Raw genomic sequence first — 19,532 nt, 5'->3', positions numbered from 1 at the left:
GGCAAACGAAGTACAAAAAGCCAGATTTTGTTATAGAGAAAATACCCCATAGAATGCTATGATTTCTCTTCCCCCCCCCCCCCCCCTTTTATAGAGCGCAGTTTTTGCACTGGTTTTGTCCAAACGTTTCAGGGTGGGGGACAGACTCCTTAGTGATTGGTTGGTCTTCTTTCTTTTTGCAGTAGAATTATTAGAAAACCAGTGTGTATGCGTAACTAGTATTGATATATACTGCAGCATGTTCATTTCCCGGGGAGTCCTCAAAATGAAATACGGTTTTAAATGATATTACCACATATTGAGAGTACTAGTTGCCCAGGAGGTGTAAAAACAACTAATTTCCTTTGTTTTTGCCAGAACGAGCACTACGTCCCAACAGGATGTATTGGAGGCAGGGTGTCTATCTGAACTGGTCTCCAGAAGCCTACTGTTTGGTAGAATCGGCTACTTTAGATTGCAACCAAAACAGTGTTTTGAAAGTGACCGTTCCATCCTGCAGAAAAGGTAAATAATTTGCAGAGGTGAATTAAACCTCTGTATGTTTGTTTTATATGAAAAAGAGACCGCTGAGTCTCCACCAGTGCTCAAACCATCAGCAGCAAAAGAGTTCAATATGGTGTCTAATGCTGTTAGCCATATATATTTGCATGTGAGTAGTATATAACTGCTGGTAAGGAATCTTGATGATAGTCGCAGCTGAAAGCTGCACTCCTATGTCACAAGTGAGTATATGAAAAACACAGCAGATGAAGACATCCAATTCACAGTCCTGATGGCAATGATAAGCCCAAATTCAGTCCTAAAGGCAATGCAGGATAAGATAATGAATGAAGAGAGTAATACTCACTGAGGTAAACTGACAAAATAGGCTCCAGCTTGCGTGCATCTCCTGGGGAAGCAAGTAGTGCAGAGAGTTTCCATGATGAACCGACATGAACCGGGAAACCAGAAAAGCACAGCAACAAAAAGCAGGGACCAACTATTGATGTATAATTAATAATTTCCCTTGTTTAGGCACAGCATGAGCCCTTAAGTAGACCCAATCTAATGTATCTACAAGATTTTCCATTTATAATGCAGAATATCAGAGTTTCCATAGGGTTCAGTCATATATAGATGTAGGAGATTATGTGTGTGTGTGTGTGTGTGTATATATATATATATATATATATATATATATATACAGATACAGCTCAACCCCGTTATAGCGCGATCCGCTATAACGCGGATTCGCTTATATCGTGGTTTGAGCGTGGACCCCGAATTAAAAAAAAATTAAATTTTTTTTTTAAAGATTTTTTTTTTTGCACACACTCACTGCACACTGCATACATTCACAGCACACTGCATACACTCACAGCACACTGCACACACTCACAGCACACTGCATACATTCACAGCACACTGCATACACTCTCAGCACACTGCACACACTCACAGCACACTGCACACACTCACAGCACACTGCACATACTCACAGCACATACTCACAGCACACTGCACACTCACAGCACACTGCATACACTCACAGCACAGTGCATACACTCACAGCACACTGCATACACTCACAGCACACTGCATACACTCACAGCACACTGCACACAGCACACACACAGTGCACACACACACAGTACATACACACACACACAGCACACTGCACAGCACACTGCATACACTCATAGCACACACTTACAGCACACTGAATACATTCACAGCACACTGCATACACTCACAGCACACTGCACGCACACACTCACAGCACACTGCATACACTCACAGCACACTGCATACACTCACAGCACACTGCATACACTCACAGCACACTGCATACACTCACAGCACACTGCATACACTCACAGCACACTGCACACACTCACAGCACACTGCACACACACACACACACACACTGACACACACACAGTCTCACACAGTCAAATACACACACACACACACACACACACACACACACACACACACTGTCACTTTAAGGGAGCTTGCTCTCGCAAGACGGAAGTAGAAGCAGGAAGCAGAGACAGGGAGAAGAGCTGCCAGATGCCGGGTAAGTGCTGTGTGCTGTTGCCGCGGCCTCACCGGGTCTGGGAACGCTGGGAGAGTTCTCAGCTTTCCCCCTCTGGCGGAAACACAGTACCACCACAAAAAAAAAAACAATTTCGGTAGCCATTTTTTTTCCGCGACCCTGTTTATAACGCGGTGGTCGCGGGTGGCCCCCGAGGACCGCGCTATAACGGGGTTAAGCTGTATATATATATATATATATATATATATATATATATACATCTCAAAATAATATATAGCAATAACTGGATGCATACCATCTGAGAGACAGGGAACAAGCACTCCCAAGTCAAATATGTGATATATATTAGCTCTTAAATATCATCACATTGTTGATTTAGGAATGCCTGTCTTATGGGAGGAGCGGCATATATATGCGTGTTTAGGTATCTGTACCGTGTTAGCCGAGCTTAATAATTAAAAACAAAGTCAATACCGTTCTGTGGCTAACAAAATGCTTTTATTTGTGCGAGCTTTCGCGATACAATGATCTCTTCGTTGAGATATGAGATATACAGCTGAGACCACGTTATAACCGGGATAGTGTTATAAAATTTTGCCGCGCGAGGACTTACCAGCATCTGCAGCTCTCCCTGCTCTCATCAGGCTGCGTCCACGTAGCAACACTTACGTAGACTTTTAAGCGCAGAGGAGGGTCACATGACACCCACCATGTGGGAGTTCAACATGAATACATTTGATATAATAAACATGCAGGAATCGAACCCAGGACCTTTCATATGCTAGTACCACAGGATAATTTATAAATTATTATTTTATAATAATATATATTATAAATATATATGTATATATATTACACCATATCATACAGGAATCGAAACCAGGACCTTTCATATGCTAGTACTAATTCTCTACCTGCAAGCCACAGGGTTTGTATGATGTCAGACTCTAAAAACAAACTTAACATATAGATAGTTATAAATATAGTGCTGTAGATGTTAAGTATATTTATAGAGTCTGTTTTATCACACCAATCCTGTGGCGTAGCAGGTAGGGAATTGGTACTAGCATATGAAAGGTACTGGGTTTGATTCCTGCATGTGTATTATCTAAAATGTGAGAAAAACAAAACAGAGAGCGCACGCCCCATAGTGTAACACTGTAACATTTAATGTAGGGAAGAATGGGTGGGGGGATTAAAAACACTCACAATGTGCAAGTTAAAATATAGCAGTATGTGATTTATAATCACCACCAAGGCAGGTACAATCCGCAACACGTAGAGAGTCCAAGAACAGCTGGAATCAGGCTCCCAAACAACGCTGTCTCTTCGGTACCACTTGAAATCCTCCAAATCAGTAAGATATCAGAGTAAGCCTCACTATAGCTCCATGTGCTCCCCGGCCGTAAAGGATGCACACAACGTGATGATGTATCTTGCAACATTACGTCATCCATGACGTACCCATTCTTCCCTACATTAAATGTTACAGTGTTACACTATGGGGCGTGCGCTCTCTGTTTTGTTTTTCTCATGGATTTTGCTGTGGAATTGGTTTTTCCATGTGAGAGCTGCCGTGGACCCCTGGATCCTGCACTTTGTCCTGTTACCTGTCAGGACTCACCTTAGGGTTTGGACATTGGACTTTGAATTTGTTATGTCATTTATTATATTTTTTATGTAATTGTTTATTTTAGTATGTAATATTATATCATTAATGGTTTTATTAATTTAGGGTATCTAGTATTATTTTTGCTATTCACATAGATTTTTGTTAATTTATTGGCGCTACTTTCCTTTTTCCATTATATAAAATGTATTCATGTTCAATTCCCACATGGTGTATGTTTTTGAAGCCTGGAGATATCCACGTGAGAAAATGTGGCACTACTCAGGAGCTAATGTTTCTTAAGCTTTATTGCTTTGAAGTAAAATATAGTTGCCATTTTTTCCTTTTTTTTTAGGTTGCATTTTATTGGGGCAGGTTGTGGATCACATAGATTCTTTAATGGAAGAATGGTTTCCAGGTTTACTGGAATCTGATGTTTGTGTGGAAGGTGAAACCCTATTAAAGAAGTGGGTGTTATACAGCTTTGAGGATGGCCAAGAACACCAAAAGATATTGCTCTCTGAGTTACTAAAGAAAGCTGAAGAAGGTAAAAAAAAGTGTTAATTGCTAATAAGTTATTAATTTCAATGTATGTACAGGCATACCCCGTTTTAAGTACACCCGCTTTACGTACACTCGCAAGTACGTACATTTATTTTTAGTTGCACCATACCCCTGTGTACGTACGCGTGCTTTGCGAGTACGGACACCAGGGGGCAGCGTGCGTGTGCACCTCTCATCAATACTGCAACCTCCATTGTGATCCCTAACTGAGCAGGAGTGCAAGCGAAGGGGGAAAGGGGCCAGATGGCAGGGGGAACAGGGAGATCGGGCACGCCATCAATCAGCAGCTATAGCAGTGATTCCGCACGCACTGCAGCTCCTGGCTCTTCTCCTTTCACTCTCCTCCTCCTCCCCCCTCCTCCCCCTCCTCCTCCCTCCTCCTCCCCCCCTCCTCCTCCCTCCTCCTCCCCCCCTCCTCCTCAGAGCTCGCTCTAGCCTGCTGCTGCTGTAGAGCAGAACTTTGCATGTGAACTACGGGCTACGGGGGAGGAGGTGCTCTTCTACTGCATTCTGTGCTTGTGTGTGACCGAGTGTGTGTGTGTGACTGTGTGTGTGTGACTGAATGAGTGTGTGTGACTGAATGAGTGTGTGTGACTGAATGAGTGTGTGTGACTGAATGAATGTGTGTGTGACTGAATGAGTGTGTGTGACTGAGTGTGTGTGTGTGACTGAGTGTGTGTGTGTGTGTGTGACTGAGTGAGAGTGCGTGCATGACTGAGTGAGAGTGCGTGGGTGACTGAGGGAGTACGTGAGAGATTGCGTGACTGAGGGAGTGCGTGCGTGTAAGCCAAGCTGATCAAGGACCCGAGTAAGGCCGTGTGTATAGTGCTGGCGATGCCGCCCAAAAACAAACACATTGCCGCCGCCGCGTGCGCGTATAGTAAGCGCGACAGCGGCAATGCGACGGAGCGGATTTTGGATGCCGAGAATATTTGATTTTTCAAGGGCTGTCGCCTCGTGACAGCCCCTAAACAAATCAGATGCCCGGGAGCCCGCGACGCCACCGCAAAGCGAAATATAACTTTCGCTAGCGGGGATGGTGACGTCACGTCGCCGGTCGCGGGCACTATAAGCGCGGCCTAAGGAAGGACAGCATTGTAAAACACTGTACTGTACAGTATTGTACTGTATTGTTTTCACCAAAGTCACAAATCAAAGTCCCAAAAATATATCAGTCAGTCAAATAAATGCACCGCACTTTCATGCCCTTTCAGTAAAAATACTGTACAGTAGAAGATATGCCCCCTCCTTCATCCTTCCCACATATTTTTAAAATAATTTTCCGTTCATCCATGCTGTATCTGTCAGCACTTATAAGAAAAATCAGCTGACATTAAAGATTTTATTTCAATAAAGCCTACTGTATTTATTTTGGTTACAAATGCATTATTTACATCAGTTATGCATGTATATGATGTTTGCAGTACAGTACATGCATTGTAAAGGGGGGAAAAGGCAGTGCTTCACTTTAAGTACATTTTCGCTTTACATACATGCTCCGGTCCCGTTGCGTATGTTAAAGCGGGGTATGCCTGTATTTGTTTTTTAATGTATGTCCTTTTATGCTCTTGAATAAAACCTGCCCAGGATATCTTTCTGGAGCGTGTGTATTTTACGTACAAATGCTGTATTGCAAGGAGAACACTATTGATTGAGATAATACATGACACATATGTACCTATTGTCAGATCATCCCTACACTTGTTACTTTTATTTTAAAACCCTACCCAAATAATTTTGTGGTAACGCACTGTATAGTCTGCTTGTAACCATTTATCATTCCCTTTCCCATTTTACTGAAATAGGAGACTTGTTGGTAAATCCTGAAGATCCCAAATCAACCATTCCTATCTCTCAGATTGCTCCTGACCTTGTGTTGGCTGATCTACCTAGAAATATCATGTTGAACAATGAGGAGTTGGAATTTGACGAGTCGCCTGAATTTTTACTTGGTGGGTTTTTACTAAATGCTTTGAATATTACTAAATAACTGTAATGGAAATCCAGAAATCTGGCTGTCGTAATTGGTAGATTTTCGACTCCTCATTAGCCACCAGAAATATCCATCGAATCCAAGACCAGAAAAGAGAAGAATATCAGTTAATCTTTACAAATTGTTCATAAACATAAAGGCCGATATTTACTAAGCAGTCATCTGCCATAGCACCCCTTCTGGCGCAGGAAGACCCTTTATGGCGCATTCACTTGAATGGGCTGTATAGTGTTTTCCAGCTCCAGAAGGTTTCTCATGGTTGAATATTAGTAATAGTACATATGGCCCAGATTGTTTATCGTTGGGGAGATAGGCTTAATCATAGTGGGATTTCACTCTAATTTTGTACAGTAAATAAAAAGACCACTTGTGGTGTATTTGCATGTCTAAGACAGGTCTGTAACTTTGTCTTTCCCCATTATCCCTTAGCAAACGGTGCTTCCACTGCAGCCAGGGATTCTGGGTAATGACATGCAAATCAGCACAGTGTGCCACTCTTTTTACTTCTTATCCATTTTGCCATGGATCCGTCTAAGTTTATGGCTGCTGTATTACACAGCTTTTTCAGCACAGCCTGGGCTAAATAGATGCAGACAAATGGTAGAAAAATAAATGTATGGTTCTTTCTAGATCAAGATCGTAATATCCAGTTGAATGTTTTTGACAACTCCTGTGATCAATCCGCAGTTAACGGCTACCTTTTCCCATCCTATCTACACAAGAAAAATGCCACAAACCAAATTTCAAGGACAAATTATAAGTATGTTTGCACACACTTCTCACACTTTTCCTCATGGAATCACTGAATTCACTTACTTACTTATTATATTTACTGAATATTGATTCTTATTTTGCTATGATGGAAAAGCTATTTTTCTCCTAATAAACATGCCACTTAAATAACTACACCATGTTTGGCACTAAGGAAGTATGCTGAGACTGCTGACATGTTCACTGTGACATCTACAGGGTTTCATTTTATATGCAAACTGCTTAGACTTCCTAAAATTATCTTCCAGAGTTACAAACCATCAGACAATTATGCAGCCAGATCTGATAATAGGGATGAAGGCTCATAATTAAACTGTTCGTTTAATGTTTCCAGTGAATCTTTCAAAATGTCAACCTCCAGGAACTTTGCTCAGTAGGTGGATGTTCTGGACCAAAATATGATATTTTAACATAAAACTGCAGACTTTGGGGAGTGAGATTCCATTGCTTACCTTTGAGAACACTAATAAGTGAGACGAATGCTAAATAAGTGAGACTTATTAAAAACTAGTGACACTTGGGGACATATTCTATTTTGTCCAATGTGGCCGTTTGGGCTATTTTCAGTTGGAAATTCCCATTGAAGTCAAGAGACAACCAAAGAGAGACAGAGCGCACCACGTGAACCATTTTGTTGAGCTTTGGGAGACGTTACTTCCGCTCTTTTGACAATTAGTACAGACTGTGGTAACTGGGAAAGCCATGCAGCTAAGGGTAGACTGCTCCACATATATGAGATTACCCAGTATCAGCATCCGGAATCGCCAGTATGAAAACACTATCACTTACTATATAATACGTGGGGAAATTTGCTTTTTCTATATAAATACGATTTTATACTTGCCTTGGGGTGCTCTGTCTCTCTTGGGTTGTCTTTTGTTCAAGTTGTGGGGAGAAGATCACCACATTAGAGACAAGCTGCAAGAGAATTATGCATTCCTTAAGGTAGAAATAAAGAAAAGAGCGCAAACCTGTAGAAAATTTATTTATTTATTTATTTATAAAATATTTTACCAGGAAGTAATACATTGAGAGTTACCTCTCGTTTTCAAGTATGTCCTGGGCACAGAGTAAAACAAAATAATACATGGTTACAAATACAGTTACATAAATGAACAAGGTATACATTATATACAAGACATTGCATGCACAGTTAAAGAAAATATATATTATGAGCGTATGAAACAGTTACAGACCAGATTAAAGTGTGAGACAGCCTTAGATTTTAAAGAACTTAAGCTGGTGGTGGGTATGAGAGTCTCTGGTAGGTTGTTCCAGTTTTGGGGTGCACGGAAGGAGAAGGAGGAACGTCCGGATACTTTGTTGAGCCTTGGGACCATGAATAGTCTTTTGGAGTCTGATCTCAGGTGATAGGTACTGCATGTGGTAGGGCACGAAAAATGCACGAACAGCTGCTTCGGACAATAAAGAATTACCCCCTTAGTCTGGTATAGAACACTAAACCAACATGGTCGTTGGTGGCCATGTATGTATGTTTTTAATTTATTATTTACATTGCAAACTGCCCCCCCAGACCCATCCTCTTTTGACATCCTAGTTAGTAAAATGTGTCTCCCCGTCACTGAGCCTATTGTTATTGCTGGCATCGACTGCCCCCCCTTAAGCTCCACTACAATCCCTGGATGATTTCACTCACTCTCTTGGTAAAATTTCCTCTCTATATGGGAAGAGTGAGCTGTTAGTATTTGGGGATTTCAACCTCAATTGACGACCCTAAAAACAACAAAATCTGGACACAATTCAAGTCACAAAATGTTACTGAACGTCTTTCCCAAACCACACGGACAAACCTAAAAACTGGCAACCATTCCTTGCTATCTTGGATCCTATCCTCTTGTCCCAACAGAATTCAATCCTCTGGTATCCTACCTGATATTTTCAGTGACCGTGCAATAATGTACTGTGTAAAGAAAATAATAACACCCAAATCAAGCCCTAAAGGTATACTCACTAGAACATTTAGATCACTAGAACATTTAGAAACTTTAACCCACAATCATTTGTGACTGATCTTACAACCTGCCCTTGGTATAGAATCAATCTGATACCTGACCCGATTCTGCGCTAGTTTATTTCCAAACAAAGTTCTTAATACTCTCATACACATGCCCCACTACACAGAATAAGAGTATAGGGGACCCACCTTCCATGGGTTACAACCGACTTTATTGCGCTTTACCATTGTAAGTATGTCTTGTTCAGGGCCGGCTTGATGGTGGTTCCATGAGTGCCCCTGCACTTAGCCCTGCGCTTACAGAGACTCGGTGCTTGTCCCCACTACAATTAAACTGATTGTTGGGGGAGAGCGTGGAGCCTCTGTAAGTATCTCTAACCTGGTCCGGCGGCATCTCCCGGCATCTTTTACAGCGTCCCGTAATCATAGCGCCACTACGTCAAATGGCATTGAGTTGCCATGCAGGTAAGAGGCCCCGCAAGAGCCCCTGCACCAACTTCACAAGAATACAAGCCAACTCTGGCCTTGTGGAAAACCTGCACTACCAAGGATCTTAATAACTACAGATGCCTGCGGAATACATGCACAAGGCAAACAAGACTAGCAAAAATCCAATATTACTCTGATAATCTTTACCAAAATTTATCAAAACCATCAAACTTCTGGACGATCATCACCAATATATTCCAGATTTCTAGCCATCAATAACCATCTAATATAAATAATGATACTATTGTACTTTGACAAATCGCAGTGACATTGCAAACGCATTCAATGAATACTTTGTGGGGTGTGCTACTTCCCTACTTTCAAACTGCAATCCTAGCTAACATAAATCTTAACCTGTGAGTCTCAACCCGTACAGCCCCACCCCTTCCCAACACTGCTCAAAATGTTCAATTTGGCCCAGTATTTGAAGAGATTATACAGGCTCTCCTAAGATTAAAACTAAACAACCTATGTGAACCTAATCTAGTGCAATCAAAGTTCCTACAACTCGGTGTCTTCAGGTTATATCCCACAGAGGGAAAAGGGAGTGGTGATAGGGCGTGATCAACTTGAGGCAATACTAATAAATGAAATAATCCATGATAGTAATAGTAATGTGGGTGCAAACTGTGAATTAAAAGTGAATCAGTAAAGTGATGAGTACACTAGATAGTGTGCTCGAAAAAAATTCACTTCAATGCACACCACTAGTATTATAAAATATAACTTTTAATAAGTATTTACATAAAACATATATTATCGAATGTAAGTGTAACAGTAATTCGAAAATGCAATTGGTATATTGATTTTTTAATTAATGTTACACTTACATTCGGTAATATATGTTTTATGTAAATACTTATTCAAAGTTATATTTTATAATACTAGTGGTGTGCATTGAAGTGAATTCTTTTTCGAGCACACTGTCTAGTGTACTCATCACTTTACATATCCCACAGACCTTGAAAACTGCCAGAGTTGTCCCAATCTTCAAAAGTGGGAACAAAAACATTCTCAAACTACAGACCAATCTCTTCTCCCAATACTATCCAAAATTATTGAAAAAATGTGTTGACTCCCAATAAAGCGGTTTAAAAGACAAATTTCCTAAGGCAACTCCAAACTGTCTTTCACCCAAACCACTGCATGATAACTAACATCTTAAAAGTTTACAACGAGATCCAGTGGGGAAAGCAACTGGGACAACTACAGTAACTGGTGCAATATTTTTAGATTTTGCAAAGGCTTTTGATACTGTTGTTTGTTATCCTGTTAAACAAGCTTCAGTGCCCTCAAATAGGGGAACATGCTTTAAAATGGTTTCACTCCTACCGATCGGGAAGATCCCAATATGTGTATGTTTGGCTCAAAAACCAACCCCATGGGTGGCAACTGTGGGATTCCGCAAGGCTTCGCTCTGGGGCACCTACTCTTTTCAGGCTTCATTAATGATCTATTTACATCTTGTAAGGCAGCTTTGATGCACATGTATGTGGATGACACAATCTTATATCCACACAGCCTTAGCCTCACTGACCTTGGACATGTACTCCAATCTAATTTTTCAAGACTTGAATTCTGGATTTCCCCCAAAAAAATATTTTTAAACATGGACTAATCTGTAGTAACGATGGTATTTGAGACTAAGGCTAAATTTCTAAAGCGTCATACGACAGAGCTACTCTAAGTGCCACCCTAGCCTATGTCACTTGATTAAAATACTTGGGCATATGGTTTGACCCCCATTTAACATTTGGATTGCACATTAATACCCTGCCATCCAAAACCTATGCCAAGCTAAGTGTACTTTATAGAAACAAATCCTCCCTAAGCCCGCTGGTCAGAAAGTGAATCACATAACAGATGCTAATGCCAATAATAGACACTGGGGACATAATACACGGTACAGCACCCCAAACTCACCTTGACAAACTAGACACCCTCTACAACTCAATATGCCGCTTTGTCGTACAATGTAACCACAACACAGATCACTGTGTAATGCTCAAATAACTAGATTGGCTATCCCTTGAGTCGAGATGCAAAGTACATTTTTTCCTGTCTTGCATTCAAATACTTTCTGGGCAAGCTACCCACCGATGTGAAAAAACTCCTCACCACTACCACACGCAGCACTTATCCCCTGAGATCTGACTCTAAAAGATACTTCATGGCCCCAAGTTGAAAAAAGGAATCAGATCGCTCCTCCTCTTACCTTGTACATTTATGACTGGAACAACCTACCGGAGACTCTCAAAGCCGCCTCCTGTTTAAGTAATATCAAGACTTCAGATGTCTCACATTTTAATCATGTCTCTATCTGTTACATAGGCCTATAATCGTATATTATCTAACTGTCCATGAAATGTCTGTTAATTGAATTTATTAGCTCTGTTCATTTTATGTAACCATGTATTATCAACATAATTCGGTGCCCAGTACATACTTGAAAGCGAGAGAGGTAACTCTCAATTTATTATTTCCTGCTAAAACTGTGTGTGTGTGTGTGTGTGTGTGTGTGTGTGTGTGTGTGTGTGTGTGTGTGTGTGTGTGTGTGTGTGTGTGTGTGTATATATATGTGTGTCTGAAAGAGAGATAAAAAGGAAAGTCCCACCAACAGCACTCTAGCAAGAATTATAATAAAGAAAATGTTTATTTATGGACATGGAAAACAAAAAAGATACAAAGTTAAAACAATCCCAATAGGGTCCCTGCAGCTGTAAAGGTACAAGATGTCAAAGCAATACTATAGTCCTAAATATGTGATAAGAACAAAAAAATGCTGCTCAGGAGAGAAAAAGATTTTCAACTCCTGAGAGATATGTGGAGACCGGCCGGTCAAAAATTATATCACCTTGATATAGGTGGATCCCTTCACAGCTACCAGCCAGGAGAATAAACGTGGCACGATCCAGCCACGATCGTGTCGTAATGGTGGCCGCATCGTGCTGCGTTTATTCTCTTGGCTAGTAGCTGTGAAGGGATCCACCTATATCAAGGGCATTCCCTATCTTGCGATGGGCGATTCGAATCTGGAGGAGCTTTGATACAGTCCTGGGACAGTCCTCCTACATCGTTGGCGGTGATATGATGCACAAACGCTTGTTTTAATTAGATTTTTTGTAAGTGTGCTTGATCCTCTTGCTCATCCTCTCCCTTCCCCAATAAATTTCATGTTGCGCTCTCTTTTCTTTATATATATATATATATATATATGTGTATGTGTGTGTGTGTGTGTGTGTGTGTGTGTGTGTGTGTGTGTGTGTGTGTGTGTGTGTACACACATTTATTTTTTAATCTTAACATAGCACCTTGTTCTGCTTTAGCATATCCTTGGCTATCTCCACTGAGATACCCCTGGTTTAGCTGAAGTGGAACTGCAGTTTCTCATAGCTATGGGGGAAAAGTGACTCCTGGTGGTAAATTGAGCACCGATCTGCCCCAGGGGACAGCTGGTTTAGTTAGTACAAAAAAATAATACATTCAAAGTTTTGTTGCTTGAAGTCTTATAACAATAAAAACAATTATTATATTGATGTTTTTGTTAATGCTAAAGACTACTACAGCTCAACCCCGTTATAGCGCGATCTGCTATAACGCGGATCCGCTTATAATGCGGTTTGAGCATGGACCACGAATTAAAAAAAAATATTAATATTTTTTTTGCACACTGCATACACACACTGCATACACTCACAGCACCAGCACACACTGCACGCACTCACAGCACCAGCACACACTGCACACACTCACAGGACACTGCACACACAGCACATTGCATACACTCACTGCACACACTCACAGCACACTGCACACACTCAGCACACTGCATACACTCACTGCACACTGCATATAATCACAGCACATTGCGCACACTGCACACACAGCACCAGCACACAGCACACTCACAGCACACTGCACACACTGTATACACTCACTGTACACTCCATACACTCACAGCACACTGCATACACTCACTGCACATACTCACAGCACACTGCACACACTCACAGCACACTGCACACACTCACAGCACATACACCACACGCCACACACAGCCCCCCTACCTTTGGTGTCACAGCCCACCTTTGGGGGCATCGTAGGGCTGCTGGGGGGGGAGGAACATACGAGGCTGGGGGTTTGGCGCGAGGCTGGGGGGGTGGGCGGTTGCGGGGATCAGTGCGAGGCTGGGGGGGGAATAGGTGGGGGTTATCGGTGCGTGGCTGGAGGATGGTTGGCTGGTGCGGAGCTGCTGAGGGGAGAGCGGAGAATGCTAGGAGAACTACAGTGTCTGCTAGGGGCCATGTAGGGCTGCCGGCGCCTCACTTAACCTCCCTCCCCCTCTCCCCCTCCTCCTGATCAGGGAACGTGGCGGCCATTTAAAAAAAAATTAGCACGACTCCAGTTATAGCGCGGTCGGATCGGGTGGCCCCCGAGGACCGCACTATAACGGAGTGTAGCTGTATTTACAATGCATTGCATGCTACTCGGGTGCTGAACATATCAAACAATATATATTAATTCACAGAAACAATGTATTTATTTTCTGCAGTGAATGCGATCATACAGGTTAGTGTATGTGCTTTTTATTTTGCAGTTCTTAACACCTTTATTTACTTTAGGTGATGGGGGCTTTGGATCAGTTTATCGAGCATCCTATAAAGGGGAGGACGTAGCAGTGAAAATTTTCAACAAGCACACTTCACCCAGGCTTTTAAGACAGGTAAGGAAAGTGACCCCTATTATTTGAAATGATAAAATGAAGTGTTCATTAATACAGTGTTGGTGGAATACTTAAGACTTTGAACCGATTTCTTCTTTACAACACAGATGACTGAGACAGAAGTGTATTATTCCCAGAAGCTATATTCCTGTGTGGAAGAATGTGTGTAGGTTTTGAATGAATAGAATTTAGGAGCATAGCACGTAATGATTTTTATGTCCAGACATATGAATGAATAAAAGTGTATATTTTCACTACTTGCCCAATCAAAAAAATCACAATTGTACTTTATTGTTCTTTGCAGGAACTTACAGTCCTTAGCCACCTCCATCATCCTAGCTTAGTATGTTTGTTAGCAGCTGGAGTTCGCCCAAGGATGTTGGTAATGGAACTAGCCCCTAAAGGTTCTCTGGATCATCTGCTTCAGCAAGACAGTGCCAGCCTAGCCCGAAGTCTTCAGCACAGGATTGCTCTACATGTTGCTGATGGGTTGAGGTACAGTTTCTTCAGTGTTGTAAATTGGCCATTAATGATTTCACTTACTGTGGTCCATTAGATTTTTTTGTATTATTGTCTTAGCTTAACTTTTAGAATAGCTGTACATTTATAATGAATGTGTGTTATCTTGTTTCCGTTATCTTGTTTCCCACAGGCCAGTGAATGTAGCTAGCAACATGGCTGCCTATGAATCTAGTTCTTCCAAGTTGCCATTTGGAATTTCTAAAGTAAATCATGATTTTGATAGGGGAGGTCAGCATGGGACACAAGGTGGTCTCTATCAAAATATCTAAAAAAACAAAAAGAGAAAGAAGGTCCATCTATCCAACTAGATTAACCTATACACCATATGGGGACATAGATGTGAACACACTGGACATACCTGGGATTATAAAATTTAAATAAGTAAAATATATTCAAATAATTTCAATTTTTAAATTGCATATTTCCCATTATTCACCCCCCCACCTCGTCTGTCTGTCTCCTCCTTTCCCTTTCTCATCGCTTCTCCTGTCGCACCTCATTTCTCCCCCTTCCCTTTCTCCCCCTCTCTATTTGGAGGTATATAAGTCAATGGACCTTCTCAAAATTGGTAAATCTTTCACTCTCTTTCACTCTCTCCTGCCCCCCCTCTCTCCTTTATCCCCCTTTTCTCACGCTTTCTTTCTGTCTCCCTCTCTTTCTTCGAAAGCCAGTGGCTGTATAGGAGTTCCACCAACACTTAAATGATGTCCATTTCCTGTTTCAGCTAATGTCACGTTGAAGCTTGGTGAATCTAGGCTTTAGTGCTTTTCAACAGGATGAATATTTTTCGCAACATTAAGTATATGCAATATTGTTCATAATTAACATATCGTTCTTTTAGGCATATGCTTTTGATGCGTTTCACAGATTTGTTAATTCGCATAAAAAATATTCTCTTGCGCCTCTTATTTTATTGATCATAGCAAATGCGGAAGAACATGAGGACAAAGTGCAAAAAAACCTCCACCATACAGTGTACAGCAAATACAAATATTACTTGTGAGCACATTTACATGTCTCAGACAAGTCTACACTCCTGCTTTTCACCATTATCTCCTAGCATACAATGCCTCCACAGCAGCTAGGGATTCCAGGAAATAACAATATGCAAATGAGCACAGTGCCACCTTTTGCTTCTTAACCTCTTTACAATGGAGCCCTATATATCCATATGTCTGCCGCAGTATCAGCTTTTCATCACAGCTTTGGTTAAAGAATTGTAAACCTCCAAATAATGAATAACATGGGTAAATCAGTAGGTTTCAATATATAAACCTTTCAAATGAACTAAATTAGAAGTGCAAAGTGTACATTTATAACAGCTACATGTATGGTTTATTAAAGCAATAGGGATTCTAAAAAGCCCTCGAAGCCTTACATATAAATATCTATATTTTATGTTCAGTGAAAGGTTTCAATGCTACACCAAATGTCCAAGGAATTGCGGCACTGTAATTTGCCCAACAAGTGCAGTTTATTGCAACACAACCAGGATGTCCTCAAGTCGCAGTTTAGAAACCCTGGCTGAAAATCGCTGAGTCAGGAGTTCAGAAATTATGCAATATCAACTTTAGCTAAGGGGTCCTTAGGGAACCCTTAAACTGAAATGACAATGTGAACTAATAACTACACCATGTGTTTACTGCTGATAGAATCCAGTGAACCTGATTGGAGCCATGGATGCAATTAAGTTGGTTATCCATCCTGCAGCTACTACAGTATGGGGATACGGTTTTTAATTTTAATCTCTACAGCTATATTTCTTAATTACTTGGCTATCATAGCAGCTGTTTTATAGCCCCCATGGCTGCATTACCATTAAATCATCTGGGATTCTTCTACATGATAATTTCCCCTCTGTACGTCTGTCTAAGAGCTTGTCCGAGCTTAAAGTAAATGTGTTTTCAGTGCAAGTCAAATCTCATTCAAGGAGGCATGTGTAAGCTTATACAACCACATCTTGTTCACTTTCTTTCAAAACTGCCCAGTGTGGTCCATGAATATTATGCAATAGTATGGAGCACAAATTGTCAAGAAAAAGCATTGGTTGCTACAATCCAATGCTATCCTTGGCTCTTTAACTGCATGACCATTTAGCAAACACATAACTATTATCTTACATTATCCCACACGCAGTGATGTTCTAGAACAAAACCTCAAATATATATATATATATATATATATATATATATATATATATATATATATATATATATATATTTTTTTAAACATACATCATATTGGAAAGAGAATAAGATGAAGGTAAAATTGTGTGTGTGTGTGTGTGTGTGTGTGTGTATGTGTATATATATATATATATATATATATAATATAATATATATTTTTCATTTATCATTTTTGTTTCCCCCCCACAAAGGTATCTTCACTCAGCGATGATCATCTACCGGGATTTGAAGCCTCACAATGTCCTGCTATTCACAGTATACCCAAATTCAGCAGTTATTGCTAAGATTGCAGACTATGGCATCGCTCAGTACTGTTGCCGAATGGGTATTAAAACTTCGGAAGGCACTCCTGGTAAGAAGTTTTAACCTAGCAGAATTTAAGGCATGTTGTGAATAACAAAAAACTTGACTTGGTAAAATAAATACTGCTTAGCCAGCAGTTCTATTATTCAACATAATATGAAGAGCTGATTTTTTTTTACTACTTTTTTCAAATGTATTTTTATGGTATATAAGCATCACACGCATTGTTTAAAATGCAATTATACTGATTCTAGTTATGAGATGCAAATGAGTCACTGTTTAGATTACAAATTCTGACACACTAATTGTTACGATTTGGATGCTGTGTAAGACGTTGACACACTCTTTAAACAGCAGTACTACATTTCTCCTCTGCCCCCCAACTTTTCCGCCTTATTCTTATATATAAAGCATGTGGTAATGTATTCTACATTCTTACCTAAACCAGCAATTTATTGGTGCTTCTGCTATAAATGTGAAAAAAATCCTTATTGTGGGCCTAACATAATGGCTGCCTTCTGACTTTGTGCTGCAGTCTGTGAAATGCTGCACCTTATATGTAATATTGTATTACTAAGTGTAACACATTATTACTCTGAAAGCTTGAACAATAGACAGTCTGCTGTTTGAAACACTTAGGGTAAACGTGGAAGGCAAACAGTAAATGGAAGGGATACAAAAAGGAAAAAAGGGACGGGGGGGGTATAACCATTTTGTATCAAATTTCTTACAAACAACAACTGTCACATTATATATCATACAACACTTGATGTTTGATATTCGATAAACACCCTATTTTACACTTGGCGTTCCCATCCTCACTCTCCCTCCGGGATCACACCTCTACCCTACATCCCAGGGGCCCCAGACCCTATCATACTACCTTGTGGTATGATTCAGAAATGAGGTGATTTTCTCCATTAATTGAACATTATTGACCCTTCTAATAACCTCTCTTCCAGAGGGTGGGAGTGTCTTTTTCCACGCCGCTGCCACGTCACACCTAGCTGCCGTTATGATATGCAGAATCAATTTTAGTGTATGGTGGTTCACATCTTCCATGGGATGAGCCAGAATAATTAAAATTGGATCTAGCGGAATCTTGATATTCGTCACATCCTTTACTACAGTAGTTTCAGAACTGTCCTCCAGTATGTCTGCATTACTGGAGAGAACCACCAGATATATGCCAGGTCTTCTATCTGTCCACATCCCCTCCAACATCTATCAGAGGTCCCTGGAAACATCTGCTTTAATCTTTTGGGGGTATAGTATCAACGTAACAACATTTTATATATATTCTCTTTTGTTACCGTACATACAGTACAGAGGTTTTACCCACATTCTCCCATATATCTTCCCAGTCTTCCCTTGTTATTTCAGTCTGGAAGTCCAGAGCCCACTGGTCCATATATTTATGGGCCAGGGTATCCTTTTTTTGAGATTAAACCCTGGTACAAAGATGATATCAGACCTCTTTGGTATTTTTTTGTTTTACATAAATCTTCGAATCATGTATATCTAGGAAATTCTTAATCATACAAAAACCCTGGCACACAGTGTCGAACCTGTATATACCTAAACAGCTCAGTTTGGGGCAGGCCATACTTTCTCATCAGTTCCTCAAACGACATTAGCTTGTCTTTTTTTAACAAATCTCCCACCTCCAGAATCCCTCTGTCTCCAATTTTCAAAACCCTGATCCAGAAAACCAGGGGTAAACCCTGGATTACCAAACAGAGGCACGAGCCTAGGAGGAGCCGACATAACCTTATACTTCTTTTTTGCCATCTGCCAAATTTTCAGAGTAAATCCAATTACTCCCTGCTCAGGTTGTCTCCCCGAGCCTAACCATAATAAAGACGACAGTCCGACTGGGGCTTTATGTGAGCTCTCCAAATCCACCCAGGCATAGACCCCCCTCGGAGAGTGCCAATAAACCATTTGTTTAATATGAGAGGCTATATAATGTTTTAAAATATTTGGAACTGCTATACCACCTCCTTCCTTAGCGTCCAACATAATTGACCTGGCTACTCTCGGCTGTTTGTGTTTCCAAATAAATTGCATAATTTGATTGCGTTTTTTTTATATTTGAATGTGGAATAGATATTGGTAATGTATGAAAATAATACAGAAGTCTAGGGAGAATTTTCATCTTGATTGCAGTTATACGCCCTATCCAGGAAATACAATAAGAATTCCAGGCTTGTAAATCTCCTTTTTTGTTTTTTTATCTTTGAGAAAAGGTCAGTGTAATTATAATACATTATAATCTCTGGTAAGGTAAATCCCCAGATATTTCAAATGGGTATTTTTCCATTTAAAGTCAAAGTGTTGTTTAAGAACCCCGACCTCC

The 19,532-nt window shown here is 40.6% G+C and overlaps 1 protein-coding gene across 7 annotated transcripts in view; it reads left to right on the top strand.

Annotated features, from left to right (window-relative positions):
- The window catches only part of LRRK2 (leucine rich repeat kinase 2), a 162,707-nt gene that overhangs the window by 119,764 nt on the left and 23,411 nt on the right, over positions 1 to 19,532 (top strand). For all 7 annotated transcript variants that reach the window (XR_012801632.1, XM_075599742.1, XM_075599741.1 and 4 more), the window contains 6 exons: positions 358 to 504; positions 4,003 to 4,194; positions 6,017 to 6,163; positions 14,062 to 14,162; positions 14,467 to 14,657; positions 17,062 to 17,222. Coding sequence is in view for 6 of the 7 variants with exons in the window: in XM_075599742.1 (XP_075455857.1) it covers positions 358 to 504; positions 4,003 to 4,194; positions 6,017 to 6,163; positions 14,062 to 14,162; positions 14,467 to 14,657; positions 17,062 to 17,222 (939 nt within the window). In the remaining variant the exon portion in view is untranslated. The remainder of the gene's footprint in view (positions 1 to 357; positions 505 to 4,002; positions 4,195 to 6,016; positions 6,164 to 14,061; positions 14,163 to 14,466; positions 14,658 to 17,061; positions 17,223 to 19,532) is intronic.

Source organism: Ascaphus truei, chromosome 5 (genome assembly GCF_040206685.1).
Source record: "Ascaphus truei isolate aAscTru1 chromosome 5, aAscTru1.hap1, whole genome shotgun sequence".
In the NCBI taxonomy this organism is placed as follows: domain Eukaryota; kingdom Metazoa; phylum Chordata; class Amphibia; order Anura; family Ascaphidae; genus Ascaphus; species Ascaphus truei.
Note: the sequence above shows the minus strand (reverse complement) of the source record. Positions and strands in the feature narration are given on the sequence as shown.